Source organism: Dreissena polymorpha, chromosome 3, assembly GCF_020536995.1.
Source record: "Dreissena polymorpha isolate Duluth1 chromosome 3, UMN_Dpol_1.0, whole genome shotgun sequence".
Lineage (NCBI taxonomy): Eukaryota > Metazoa > Mollusca > Bivalvia > Myida > Dreissenidae > Dreissena > Dreissena polymorpha.
Window position 1 is genome coordinate 31,615,057 of NC_068357.1, and position 12,653 is coordinate 31,627,709.

The window sequence follows — 12,653 nt, forward strand, 5'->3', positions numbered from 1 at the left end:
TCATCCGATTCTTTTATAACTTGTTCAGTGTGTTGATATAAATGAGGACTCGAATCCTATTGAAAATGGGTTACATCAGAGTAAAAAGTCCAGAATTATCTCCCCTTGAATTTGAGAAAATTGTGAAAAAAGGCTTGTTTACGCAATAAAGTCCACAGTTTTTATCCAATCATTTCCCGACTTGCACATTATCTTTATCTGAATGATGAGTCAACCCTATTGAAAATGACCAATATCGGAGTTATAAGTCCAGGATTATCTCCCCTTGAATTTGAGAAAAAATGAAAATCTTTAACATTTTGCCATAACTTTTGCAATAGTGCAGATAGCAACTTCATATTTGGCATGCATGTGTATCTCATGCAGCTGCACATTTTGAGTGGTAACAGGTCAAAGTCATCTTTCAAGGTCAAAGGTCAAAAACAAAAAAAATCAAAGCGGCGCAGAAGGGGACATAGTGTTTCCGACAAACACATTTCTTGTGTGTTTACATATAAAGTTCTATCTTTTTGAAACTTCAACGGATGTTTTGTATCATCAAGGGCCAGAACCCTAATGAGAGTGAAGAAAATTTGTCCAACTTATTGTTGAAAAGAAGCCATTTGAAGTTTAAATTTTACGTTTCTTCTTGTGTATGCGATGAATTTCCCATTTTGGGTCTGTTTGTTTAAAACTTACTCAGATTTTTCATACTTTCAAGGGCTTGAGCCCTATTGATTCCAGCCAGTAGAGCGATTCAGGCCCTCATGGGCCTCTTGTTTAGATTTATCAGCCTGTGACTTTTTTATTGAGAAAAAAAGCGCGATAGACCATTAAAGTTGGAAAATAAACATTATTAAAATGATCACATATATAACAGTATACCAATTGTTTATCCTAGTATGTTTAATTGCTTTCTAAATTGTATATTATTAAGTGCTAGGCAATAAAATTGCTGTATAATAAACTCAAAAAACCAATTATTGAGTTTATTGGAAAAATAAAGCATACTTTTTGACAATTTTTTGTCAGAATTTTGGTGAAAATGCTACTTTTTGCCATTGGGAAACTGCCTATTTTTACTTTATGCAATTGGAAAAGAGCCTGTAAGAGCCTAGAGGCTGTTATTTTGGGTGAATAAAATAAATGCTATACAAGAAACTTACGCAATGGAGGACAAAGTAAAACCTTGTGGGACAGATATTTGAAAAATATGTACATGTGTGGAATTCATTTCATAGCTAACAGAACTGTTTTTCTGCATGTTGTGGTCAAAGTGTATCTATATTTGTATGATATTTAATATAAATATACTTATTCTAACATTAGTCTTAGCAATAAAAATGCTATGGACTTACCTCTTCTTGAACAGAAGAATGAGACAGATTCCCAAGTTCTGGCCGTTGTGAAGCAATGGAATCTCTGTTTGAAAATGAGCACTGAAATAAAAATTCAATTATTCAATATTTTAAGATTTTATTACTACAGGGTTCTTTAATTTATGTTTAAAAAAAAATTCTTGCTAGAAAAGTCATTTTCCACTCCCTATTGTTGTCAAAATTGTGTTCTATTGACTATTGTAGAATGGCTCAATGGCGGGGGGGGGATTTACAGGTGAGTATTCTAGCTTGAGTTTGTTCAACGTTTAAATTATTATTGGCAATCAATCAATAGAGAAAAAACACTTTATATTAAGTGGCCATTATACAGGAAATGAGTATACATCGGAACAGGGACCTATCCAGGTCGGAAATAGGTGACGCCAAATGTGGGTCAAACTAAGTTATTGTTAGATGATAAATACTGCATCGCAAACGTTAAGTATGTTAAACAGAATATGGATTTGGGTAATAGCAAATGATTGTTACAGAGAGATGAGAAATCTAACTAAATTTCGAAACCTTAAAGATTTCATAATTGTTTAATACCACGGTTGCCTTAAATTTTAAGTAAACAATATTTTTAATAATAAACCTGATTAAAACAAAAAATTGACATAAATTTAGGTTATAGCCCCTTTAAAAGTGTTGATAATTTATAATTATTCTCCAATCACAGGAAGTCTGAAATGTATGTACTTACAAATCTGCACAGATCTATTTGGGGGCCTCTGGCTGGACTGTAGTGATTTACAGGCTCCTCATGTCTCCGATGACTTTCCTCCTGACGGCTTTGTCTAATGTTTGCTATATAATCAAAGTTAGTACAGGTGACATCTGACTTTTTCTCACATCAAAAATAAAAAAAAAATCAATTTATTTTGTAAGAAATAGTTCACACCACTGAAGGCCTTATTGCCTTATACAGGGTTGTCGTCTATGGGTACACATTTTTGGGTGTTTTGGGCCTATGTATGTTTTCCCTTTTGCATACTCTGGTACTAAGGGGTTGTAATGTACTTTCAGTACTTGATTGTTTTTCGGGGTGAAAAAAAAAATACCTTAATTAACAGGTTACAGTCAAAACATAAGCTCTAGGAAAAGCACTGTAACCCTCAGCTGCGCCTCAGGTAACAGTATTTTCCATAAATATATATATATAGTCTGGTATTTTTACTGTTACCCTTTTAGCTGTGTGTTACTTATATACTGATATATTCTTTGTCTAAGATAAGATCAGCCTATTTACTTGCCAATTTTTAAAAATGTGTGTAAACCATATCATTAGCTTGTCAACTTTTCCCCCACTACAGTCAATTGTGGTATCAAATAATAAAATGGCAGAGTAGCGGACTGTCACGAGAGGAAGGCAGCTTGCGTTCGACCTTACGCAGGTTGATTGTTCCGCCAATTTTCTATCTCATGTCTGATATTAAGTTCGGTAGACTTTGCGAAAGCTGTCAGTACAAAGGACTGACAATTTTGTTTCATTTGATGATTTTTCAGCCTTAAAGTCAGCCAGCCTGTTTTTTAAAATACAGATCTCTCTTTGGTATTCATCCAAAAATATTAAAGCTGGAGGTCGCCAAATTACATTAATTTTTAATATTCTAGTTCAACAAAACTTTTATAGACACAATGAACTAACTTATTATCACCAACTTATTTCCCCCTCCAACTCCCTTCGCTGATAAAGGGCTTGAATGTCAGTTTGTGCCTTTTCATAAGCCTCAGTCAAGGACTCTAACTGTGTGTCTTTCAGGACACACTTCTGGCAGGTGCCATATGTGTCATATTCTGCCACAGACAAGCTGTCTTTAATTAAGCTGCCTGGGTTCAGTTGTTTGGTTGATGGAGCAGTAGCTTCAGGGTTTGGCGTCTGTTTAGGGGAAGATATACGATTGGTGGGAAATGGAGGCAAGGAACTTACAAAGGAACGGATGTTATTGTAGAAAGAGTAAGACTCTTGAAAGGGGTATTGATTATCAAGATGCAAGCAATACGGTCTTTGGGAGTATGCATGCGGAGAAGGCATAAACGAGAATGGGGGATACATTGGTTGCGGTAAATGGATACTGTTAAGGTAGTCTGTTTGAGGTGGAATCGAAACAGGGGATGCAGTTAAAGGGGAGGCTTGCTGTTTACATGTATCATGCATTATGTTCCTGTCAGCATGCAAGTGAGTCTGACTGTAAGAAACTGATTGGTCACTGTGAGTGTCACCATGCATTGTAGAAATTTCAGCGTGCTTGTTACTTGCTACTTGAACTTCATTGTTAGTACTGACTGTTTGGGAGCATGCTATTGTGTCCAGTATGAAGGATGCACATTTAGTCATAGTCGCCATTCTGCCATTTTCTTGTTCTTTCCTTTCCTTGATGACCTCTGTAAGTAAATCCAATACAGTATGCAGTGTACTACATCGTATGCACATTTATGTGTATATATATACAAAGTAACATGTAATAAATGTTAGAAGAAATTGGTGCATAAGGCAACTCAATTTATGTGTAAAATATAAATAAGTAACTTTAAAAATGTTACAGTTCTATAAAAGATAATTTATTTATTTAGTTAAATTTTACATTATAAATGCTTCATTATAAATATCTAAATAATTATTAAAATCAAATTTAATCAATACAGAGAAAATAAGTGTAACAGAGTCATCTGCTCTTCTTTTTGGTAGTGAAAATCTTGAGTCAGAGACCCAAGTTTTCAGTGTTGTTATTATAATTATGTTTTTCTGGTCTTTGACATTTTCAAAAACTTTTATAAATGTCAAGTTACCAACCCAAATTCAAATGCATTAATTTAATTTATACCTTTTTTTACTAAAATTAAAGAAGTTTGTCTGGTGATCCCTTGCGTACCACATTTTTTTTAAGGATTGACCTACCCTCTTTGTCTGTTTTCTTTTTCTCTGTCTTTTCTTTTCCAGGTTTTTCTTCACCAATACATGTACGTGCTGTATCTTTCACTTTAGTGACCTTCCCCTTAGAGGTGCTTTTACCTGTCTTGGTTGACACTAACAGAAAAAACATTTAGAATGGAACTTAGGCATGCATACTATAACAAGTAAATATTAAGAACTCATATTACAAAGTAATTAATAGTAAAAACATCATGCAAAGTGACAGTGTCACAGTGAGAAATAGATAAAAACCATATGTATGTAACATATGCCACACTTTACCCAATATGGATTTTTTCCCTTGTTTTTGGAATTTATAATATTATAATATGAAGATTCAGGCGTAAGGGTAATTTGAATGTTCAATTTTCAAATACTTGAATAGATGAATAAAACCGTCCTTTAAATATTGTGTGTTTGCTGTATCGCTTCCCAAGTTTGTTAAGTTGAGGTGTACCATAGGAAGGTTGAATTTTTTACTAATGTAAATGCATATAATGAACATGTATAAAAATTGGGGTCGACAAAGATATTTAAGGAAACTGACTGAAAAAAATGGCTTTGTGGTGTTTTGATGGGTATGAAGCGTTAGGACAAACACACATTTTTTAAGGAGCGCCTGAAATCTCATTTTGATGCAAAACAGCAAGTTTACTAAATGAAATTGTTTTTTTATATATATTTAACTTTAATATAACAAGTTGAAGATAGAAATAAGTCAAATAATTGTTTTGTTTTTTGAATGATTATGTGCGGTCTTTGCAGGGCAAAAAACCCTTCTCTGAAGGGGCCGACTTACCTTTAAAAAACATGCAGTTGGCATTTTTCATTCACCAAAGCCTGAAAACTATGTCGTTTTACCCCAAATTGGAATTTTGGTCCTGCTATTTAAATGTAAATTAAAGCCCTGGAAATTGATATGTACACTTACCATGTTCCTCTGACTCAACAAAGTCATCCATTATTTTCCTCTTTGGTTTGCGTTTGTTTTCTTCTGGAATCTTATTTTTCAGAACCCCAAAATCGCTCGTTATCTTCTTAGCCAGTTTAAAAAGATCGTCTTCATTGGTTCCTGTGAGACAAGCAAAAATATATTTAGAATTATGATTGTTTGCTCATAATATTTTTATAAATTTACATCTGTTGACTTTGAGGCAGCCCGATTTTACAAGGGCTTGATATATCGTGCCAGAATTAATATTTTATTGCCAGGCACATACGGCCCGGCTACTTATTTTACATTTGTTTTTGTTTTTATTGCTGCTGCCTAATGTTGCGTTTTCAACAAATAAAAATCTGATAAACATGAGAAAAAGTTGGCAATTTTTGTGGTGTTGGTGAGCTGTAAATTATTTAAGTACAATACAGATTGAGGTATACCTCTCATTATAAACATTACATCATACGTCTGGTTGTATTCGTGTATGACACCAAGTGTTTTGTCACTATTTTTTTTTCAGAGAAGAAATACCCATCTGTTCGCCCAAAGAGCTACAACAGAAAAATAAAGCTGACACCTTATTCAACTAGAACTGTGCCAACTCCCTTTGATTCTGAGCATGTAATGCTACAAAATACAAACACAAATATTGCATCTGAGCCCAGTACAAGTTTCAAGTATGTGAGCAGTCACATGTTCATCAACATGAGAAACTTGCCGAAGATTCTAATTGTGAAAACAATTTGGACTTTGGAAAGACTATTAATGAATTATTGGAAGAAGTTAACGCGTATAATGAAATAATTGATGAAGTGACAGAAATCTGCGAGGATACAGAACTCTTGTCAGATAATGGAGGGTCTGACTGTGAGATAGGAGACAATGCTAATTTTGACTTCGAGGCTAATACTCATACTTCAACAGAAGATGTGCCTTTGGAAGACAGACCAATTTATAGTGGCCACAGTATGACTGTAGGAACCAGCCTTCTACTTATTCTTCTGTACACCATAACACATGAAATATCTGGGAGTCAACTTAGTGATCTGCTAGTCCTCATTGGTCTGCATTGTGCAGAAGAACATCCAGGACTGAAAAGTTTGTTTCACTTTAAAAAGCACTTTGCAGGGTTCAAATTACCATTGGTGAAACATTACTTTTGTATACATTGTTTAACTTGTGTAAATGAAAACGATCAACTGTGCACACATACCTTATGTGGGAAAAGCATTAAAGACACAAAATCAAAATCATATTTCATAGAGGTGCCTCTGGAATCACAGCTGCTAAATTTCTTCAACAGACCTAATTTCGCAGAACTACAAAAACAACGATTTCAAAGGAAGAAGAACACAAACAGCAAATTAGAAGATATTTATGACGGCGAATTATACAAAAAATTGTCAAGCAAAGGCGGAGTTCTCTCTGATAGTTTTCCCTACAATATATCATTCACGCTCAACACGGATGGCGTACAATTGTTTAAAAGTTCAAAACTTTCTATTTGGCCAGTGTTCCTTATGATTAACGAACTACCTTTCAAATATCGACGCCAAAGTGAAAACATGCTATTTGCCGGGTTGTGGTTTGGGGACGGAAAACCTTTCAAGGGTACATTCTTTCGACCGATCCATAGCAATTTAAAGAAACTTAAGGATGAAGGCTTGAATATAACTGTTTGTGGAAATGATATTTTATGTAAAGCTTTCTTAATATGTTAAACAGCTGACCTTAAAGCCAAGAGCACATTACTGAATATGAACCAGTTCAATGGAGCATTATCGTGTTTACAGTGCTGCAATAAAGGAGAGACATTTAAAACACCAGGAGGAGGGTCAGTACATGTCTTCCCATATGAAAAAGAGAAACTATTCGGATTTGGAAACAACAGAACTCCTGAAATGTGTCAAAGGGATGCAATTGAAGCAGTAAACACCAAACAGACTGTTCATGGAATTAAGGGACCCTCGTTTTAATGACAATTAAATACTATGATTTTGTTTAAACTTCAAGCATTGACTATATGCATGGCGTACTTTTGGGAGTTACAAAATTATTGATCAAGCTTTGGTTTTCCACTTCTCTAAGTAAACAGGACTTTTCCATTTCATGCCACTCAGAAGCAGTTGATAAGAAACTCCTTAGCATCAAGACACCTTCTTTTGTGACAAGAATCCCAAGATCGATAACCTCACAGTTTAAGTATTGGAAGGCTTTGGAATTAAGATCCTGTTTTTTTATTCCTTGCCATTATTACACGGGTTGTTGAGTGAAAGTTTTTATCTCCATTATGCCTGTTTTGTTGAAGCAGTGTTTTTGCTCTGTGGATCTTCTGTCACACCAAATGATATAGTTAGATCTCAACAGTTGTTGATGTACATTTTGATGACATTTCAACCATTGTATGGGGGCAGATATATGACTCTGAATATTCATCAGCTTCTACATTTACCAGACTGTGTTCGGCAGCTAGGTCCTCTTTGGGCATATTCATGTTTTTATTTTGAAACAGCAAATGGAAATATAACCAAATTATTTCATGGAACACAACATGTGGATTTACAAATTTTGAGTTTTGTCAATATAATTCAAACTCTTCCAACACTAATTGATAAAATACCTGAACATTTCAAATCTGCAGCACAAAAACTGTTACCAGGAAAGATCTCGAAGCACATTTCAACTTTTCATGTGCAATTTCTGGGCAAGGGATACCAACGACATTTAGCTGATGGATTGATGCATATGCTGATAGAAATGATCCATTTTGATGTTCCGAACTTAACTTTTTATAGCCGTGTTTTATTGCGTGGGGAATTGTATCATTCTAAAGACTATACACGAGTTGTGAAGCGCAACAGTTTTACTGTAAAATACTTTTGTGCAAAAAGCTGCTTAATTACGTTTGGATACATTGCACGATTTGTGACACATGAAAAAATAACAAGGTGATACATTATTTTGCTTTAGTTCGAGTTGCTGAATCTAATTCAGGCATACTGTCCGATTTATCAATTCCAAACACTCTTGCTATAACAGTGCCTCATATACACAAGATAAAACCTACTGACAAAATAGATGTGGTAGACTTGAACAATTTACTAGGAATTTGTGTAAATAGTGTGGTACCTAAAGATGATGAGGCAGTGACTTTTGTGTGTTAACCACCCAATCGCTTGGAGACTGATTAATAATAGCCTTGAAGCCTAGATTTGTTAATTTGCTGCCATGAGATGAAAAAGTAGATGTTGTGTCAATACAGTCATGTAATTAGTGTCTGTTAATTAACAGAAGATCAGATAGAATCTCATTTGAATTATATGTATGTTCGAACTCATAAATTACAGTCCTGAGTGTTATTTATTATTTAATTCTCTTATCATCTTATTAAAAATGTTTTAACAAATACAATGTTAAAGGGAAGGTCTTCAAAATGAACAGAAAATGACAAAAATAATTCTGGAAATTGATTTTTTTCTTCTGATGCATTCCAATACCCTAGGTCACAGTCTTGCTGACCAAGTTTCAACTTCTAAAACTAACACAAACCATGTAAATATACCAAAAAAGAGTTGAAAAAGTTGAAAACACTTTCAAATTTGGCATGCACAATATAAGCAAAGAAATCAGCCAACATAGGTACGAAAAAAAATTACATCAACTTGAAAGTGTAATTACTTGTCCCCGTTAATGTATAATGAACAAAATGTATATCTATTTGACTTTATTTTACTCCCGCAAAGTTAAATATAGTAAGCTATTGTGAACGCTCTGTGTCCATTTTTTATTGTGTATTTCTGACGTTGACACTTTTAGATGCTGTTTCTCTATCATGTCTTTATAGAATCAATATAATATTTGTACATAAAAATATATATTGTAGCAACTGGCTTTTATGATGTTTTTAGCTTGACAATTTTCAGAGAAAACCAAAAGTATTGACGAAGCCTGTGCGTCATTCACTATCGTCTCAAAACCTTGACACTGCCTTTTCGCTCCTCTTAGAAAACAGGACAGTGAAGGCATTTCTTACTGCAATATTGAACAGTCATATGTTGATGAACCTTAAAAGGTCAAGATTGAGAAACACATTGCCCCCACCATTATCTGGCTGCTATTGAATTATAATTGTCTCCCTGTCTTTTAGGAGAAAAAACGAGACATAGTAATGGCTCCATCTGTATGTCCGTCCGTCCATCAAACTGTGTCCGGTCAATAACTCCTTCATTCATTAAAAGATTTCGAAAATACTTGGCATAAATGTTCATAATGTGACGACATGTCATGCAAAAACTTGAATCCTTATCTCCAAGGTCAAGGTCACTCTTGGAGGTCAAAGGTAAGCATAGTCTGGATATTTCATGTCCGGTCACACCTCTTTCATTTGAAATAAGATGGCACACATTTCACCATAATAAAACGATGTGTAATGTGAAACATCCAGACCTCCCATGTTCAAATTTAAGGTCACACTTGGAGGTGAACAGTCAACATGGTATGTTAAAGGCTATATTTAATAGCTGGTCCATAACTCGTTAATTCCTCAAGGGATTCTGGAAATACTTGGCACAAATATCCACTATAATAAGACGACATGTCATGCAAATCTCGAAGGTCAAGGTCATGCTTGGGGTTCACATATCAACATATAGGGTGTTACAGGATTTTTTTGTTTGGTCCACGACTTTTTTATTTATCAAGGGATTTTATTTTTTTAAACAAATTCCACCATAATGAGAGAACATGCCATGCGAAACACCCAGACCCATATCTCCCAGGTCAAGGTCACATTTGGATTGCAAATATAAATCACACTGTGCTGCTACTTTTAAACTACAGTTGCCACAAGTTTCTGACACTTTGTTCATTTAATATAAGTTATTTTACACAAGTAACATTTTCGGCTACTTTTGGCTATAGTTTCCGCTAGCGGCTGACAATTTTTTCATTTAATATAGGTTATTGTACCGATGTTTTGTTTTCGGCTGACAATTGGTCAAATAAATGGAAATATTTCACTGTTTTCTGTTTCTGGCTACCTTTTGGCTACAGTAGCCGCTAGCGGCTATGGTAGCCAGTACCGGCTATAGTAGCCAGTACCGGCTATAGGTTTTGGCTACTCAGCCGCAACCTTGCCGCTACTGGCTGACTTTCGCTACCTCCAGGATACCCGTTTCGGCTACCTTTTTAGGTAGCGGCTAGGTAGCCGCTACCTAGCGGCTAGTCAACCGCTGCCTTTTCATTTCTGTAAGGGCACGCAAACGAATGGTAGTCTTTCCTAATTGAATTCACTTTCGTTTTCCATACCATTTACTCATGATCAAAAATGAAAACGTGTCCACTTACTTATGATCGTAAAGGTGACACAAAACACAACATAGCTTCATGTGATCACAGAATCGCTCAATGCGGTGATCGGGGTGTTGTTGACAGTTCTGCAGGAGATCCAATGCGGTCTTGGCAGCGGGCCACTTATCCAGTCCTTTTCGTCCGAATGATTTGTGTTTCTGAAATAGGCCATTGTGTTTTTCGATGCATTTATCACAGTATCCTTTCGAACATGGTTGACAGTAGAACAAGGCCTCACTGTTGACATTGTCTTCCTCGCAGACATTGCAGCAATAATAGTATATTACGTCTGAAATAGAGTCCGCCATTTTATCTTTGACTTTATAAATCCTAACTGCAGTCAATAAGCTACAAACTGTTCTTTGGTTTACACGTTAAGCTAGCGATATAAATCAGTCATGTGTATCACTCGATAAAAAGTACGAAACATCGTACAGGCAATACACGTAAATGGCTGGTTAACAACTTTCGATGATAAGCGAATACTTCACTTAAAATTGTAATTAAGATAGCGCACCCATTATGGGCACCTATTCAATATAATCTAATGTATTATTTTCTTAATCAGCATCATTTCACTGAACTCCATGCACATTTTTATGTGGGCTTTCCGTGCTTTAAAAAAAATATACCGATTTTTTCAAAACCACCCCCACGCTCGGCTTTTGTCAAGTTAATTTTCACCCCTTGGGTATATTAAAGTTCCATAACTCATCTAGATTTCCAAATATTGGCATGCAGTTGGTGTGCGCAAATCTAGTAAATGTGTTCAAAGTTTAAACAAGATAAAATTAGTATTCTTTTACAGACATATATTTGTTATAACTTGTTATCTATGGAAGAGCGCCATGAAATGTAAGTGATTTCAGCCAAGTAGAAATTGGATTGTTTAAAAGCAAAGTGCCATAGAATTCAACATAGTTATATTTAAGTAATATTTTGAACTTAGTTTTATAGATACACTATATACAGCAAAAATACCAAGAAATAGAGAGATTTGCCGTTTACTTTTTAAATAAAAAAAAAACATGCATGATTCGTATTTTCAGCAGTTAATCACCCAATTTAGCCATAACGTTGTTTTAATTATAAAAAATGAATATTGTGCATAAAAATTGCAACATATTTAACAATTAACTTACCTTATATGCTATTTTAAATCAAAGTACGTTAGAAAACAAATAAAACGCTTCGCAAAAAGTATGCGTTGTCGGCAGGATTCGAACCTGTGCGGGAAGATCCCAAAAGATTTCATGTTTATCGCCTTAACCACTAGGTCACGGCAACTTTACACATGCTTTTCAATCTTCGAAGAAGTCGCGGGAAATCATTATGGGTGCGTTACCTTAAATCTGAAATGACTCCGAGTCTTGGTTCGATGGACGTAAACGTATCAGTCAGAAGCATGTACAAATAATTAGCACAAATAATTGATATTTTGCCATTGAACGGAAACCAAGAATTACGGTAGCGAGTATACGAATGAATAAAAGCAAGTACAAATTCAATAAACGCGTCAAATCAAATTACGTTTATACACTTTTTATCATCCGATTTATGTTAAAGAGATAAATTAGACAAAATAACAACAATATGTCCCTTTTTGACGTTCGGAAAGCATAGACAATATCACTTTTTACTCACGAATTAGTTAGTCATAAAGACAGCGCTTTTGACCCTGTTTTGTTGTTGATGCATTACTTGTTACCCTAGCAATGCACACGGTGTCAACAAGTATCTTACCTTAACATCGGTATAAAACACGAATGCGCTTGTTCGGCGCAGCTTTTTTAACCAGCGTTTTACCTTAAATGACCTAACATAACGCATGCAGGGTGGTGCGGTGGTCGAGTGGTAACACTCTGGTCTACCATTCCAGATGTCCCCGGTTCAAATCCCGGCCGGGGCACTGGAAATTTCAGAAATGCTTCAAGTGTTTCCCACCCAACTCGAGATGTACTGGTATGATACCCAGGTAATTCTCGCGTGTATCGGTGCTATACAATGAGCACGTAAAAGAACCAAGGTATCTATTCGCAAAGAGCTAGGGTATCGCACCCGGATTCCTTGTATCCCAATACTGTCTCTTCTG

General features: G+C 35.3%; 1 protein-coding gene and 2 long non-coding RNA genes across 3 annotated transcripts in view; all 3 read right to left on the reverse strand.

Annotated features, from left to right (window-relative positions):
- The window catches only part of LOC127874735 (uncharacterized), a 15,382-nt gene extending 12,677 nt beyond the window's left edge, over positions 1-2,705 (reverse strand). The window contains exons 1-2 of the long non-coding RNA XR_008047074.1: positions 2,062-2,705; positions 1,338-1,418 (exon numbers count right to left, since the gene is read on the reverse strand). This is a non-coding gene — a long non-coding RNA (uncharacterized LOC127874735). The remainder of the gene's footprint in view (positions 1-1,337; positions 1,419-2,061) is intronic.
- A 96-nt stretch (positions 2,706-2,801) lies between these two features.
- On the reverse strand, positions 2,802-5,102 carry LOC127872132 (uncharacterized). The gene is made up of 3 exons (XM_052415457.1): positions 5,072-5,102; positions 4,258-4,386; positions 2,802-3,743 (listed from the first exon to the last, which is right to left on the reverse strand). Exons 1-3 carry the CDS (start codon positions 5,100-5,102, stop codon positions 3,013-3,015), a joined length of 891 nt encoding a protein of 296 aa, XP_052271417.1. The 3' UTR covers positions 2,802-3,012.
- A 104-nt stretch (positions 5,103-5,206) lies between these two features.
- Positions 5,207-10,707, reverse strand: LOC127872957 (uncharacterized). The gene is made up of 3 exons (XR_008045854.1): positions 10,559-10,707; positions 5,653-5,763; positions 5,207-5,344 (listed from the first exon to the last, which is right to left on the reverse strand). It is a non-coding gene; the product is annotated as an uncharacterized LOC127872957 (long non-coding RNA).
- Between the last annotated feature and the right edge of the window lie 1,946 nt (positions 10,708-12,653).

Bases quoted from the DNA above. Each gene is read 5' to 3' on its own strand.
- LOC127872132 (XM_052415457.1), bottom strand. From the start codon at position 5,102: ATGAAAAATGCCAACTGCATGTTTTTTAAAG. The intron at 4,387-5,071 runs GTAAGTCGGCCC...TTTTTCTGTTAG, and splicing joins CAACTGCATGTTTTTTAAAG to TGTCAACCAAGACAGGTAAA. The intron at 3,744-4,257 runs GTAGGTCAATCC...ATTTACTTACAG, and splicing joins AAAGAAAACAGACAAAGAGG to AGGTCATCAAGGAAAGGAAA.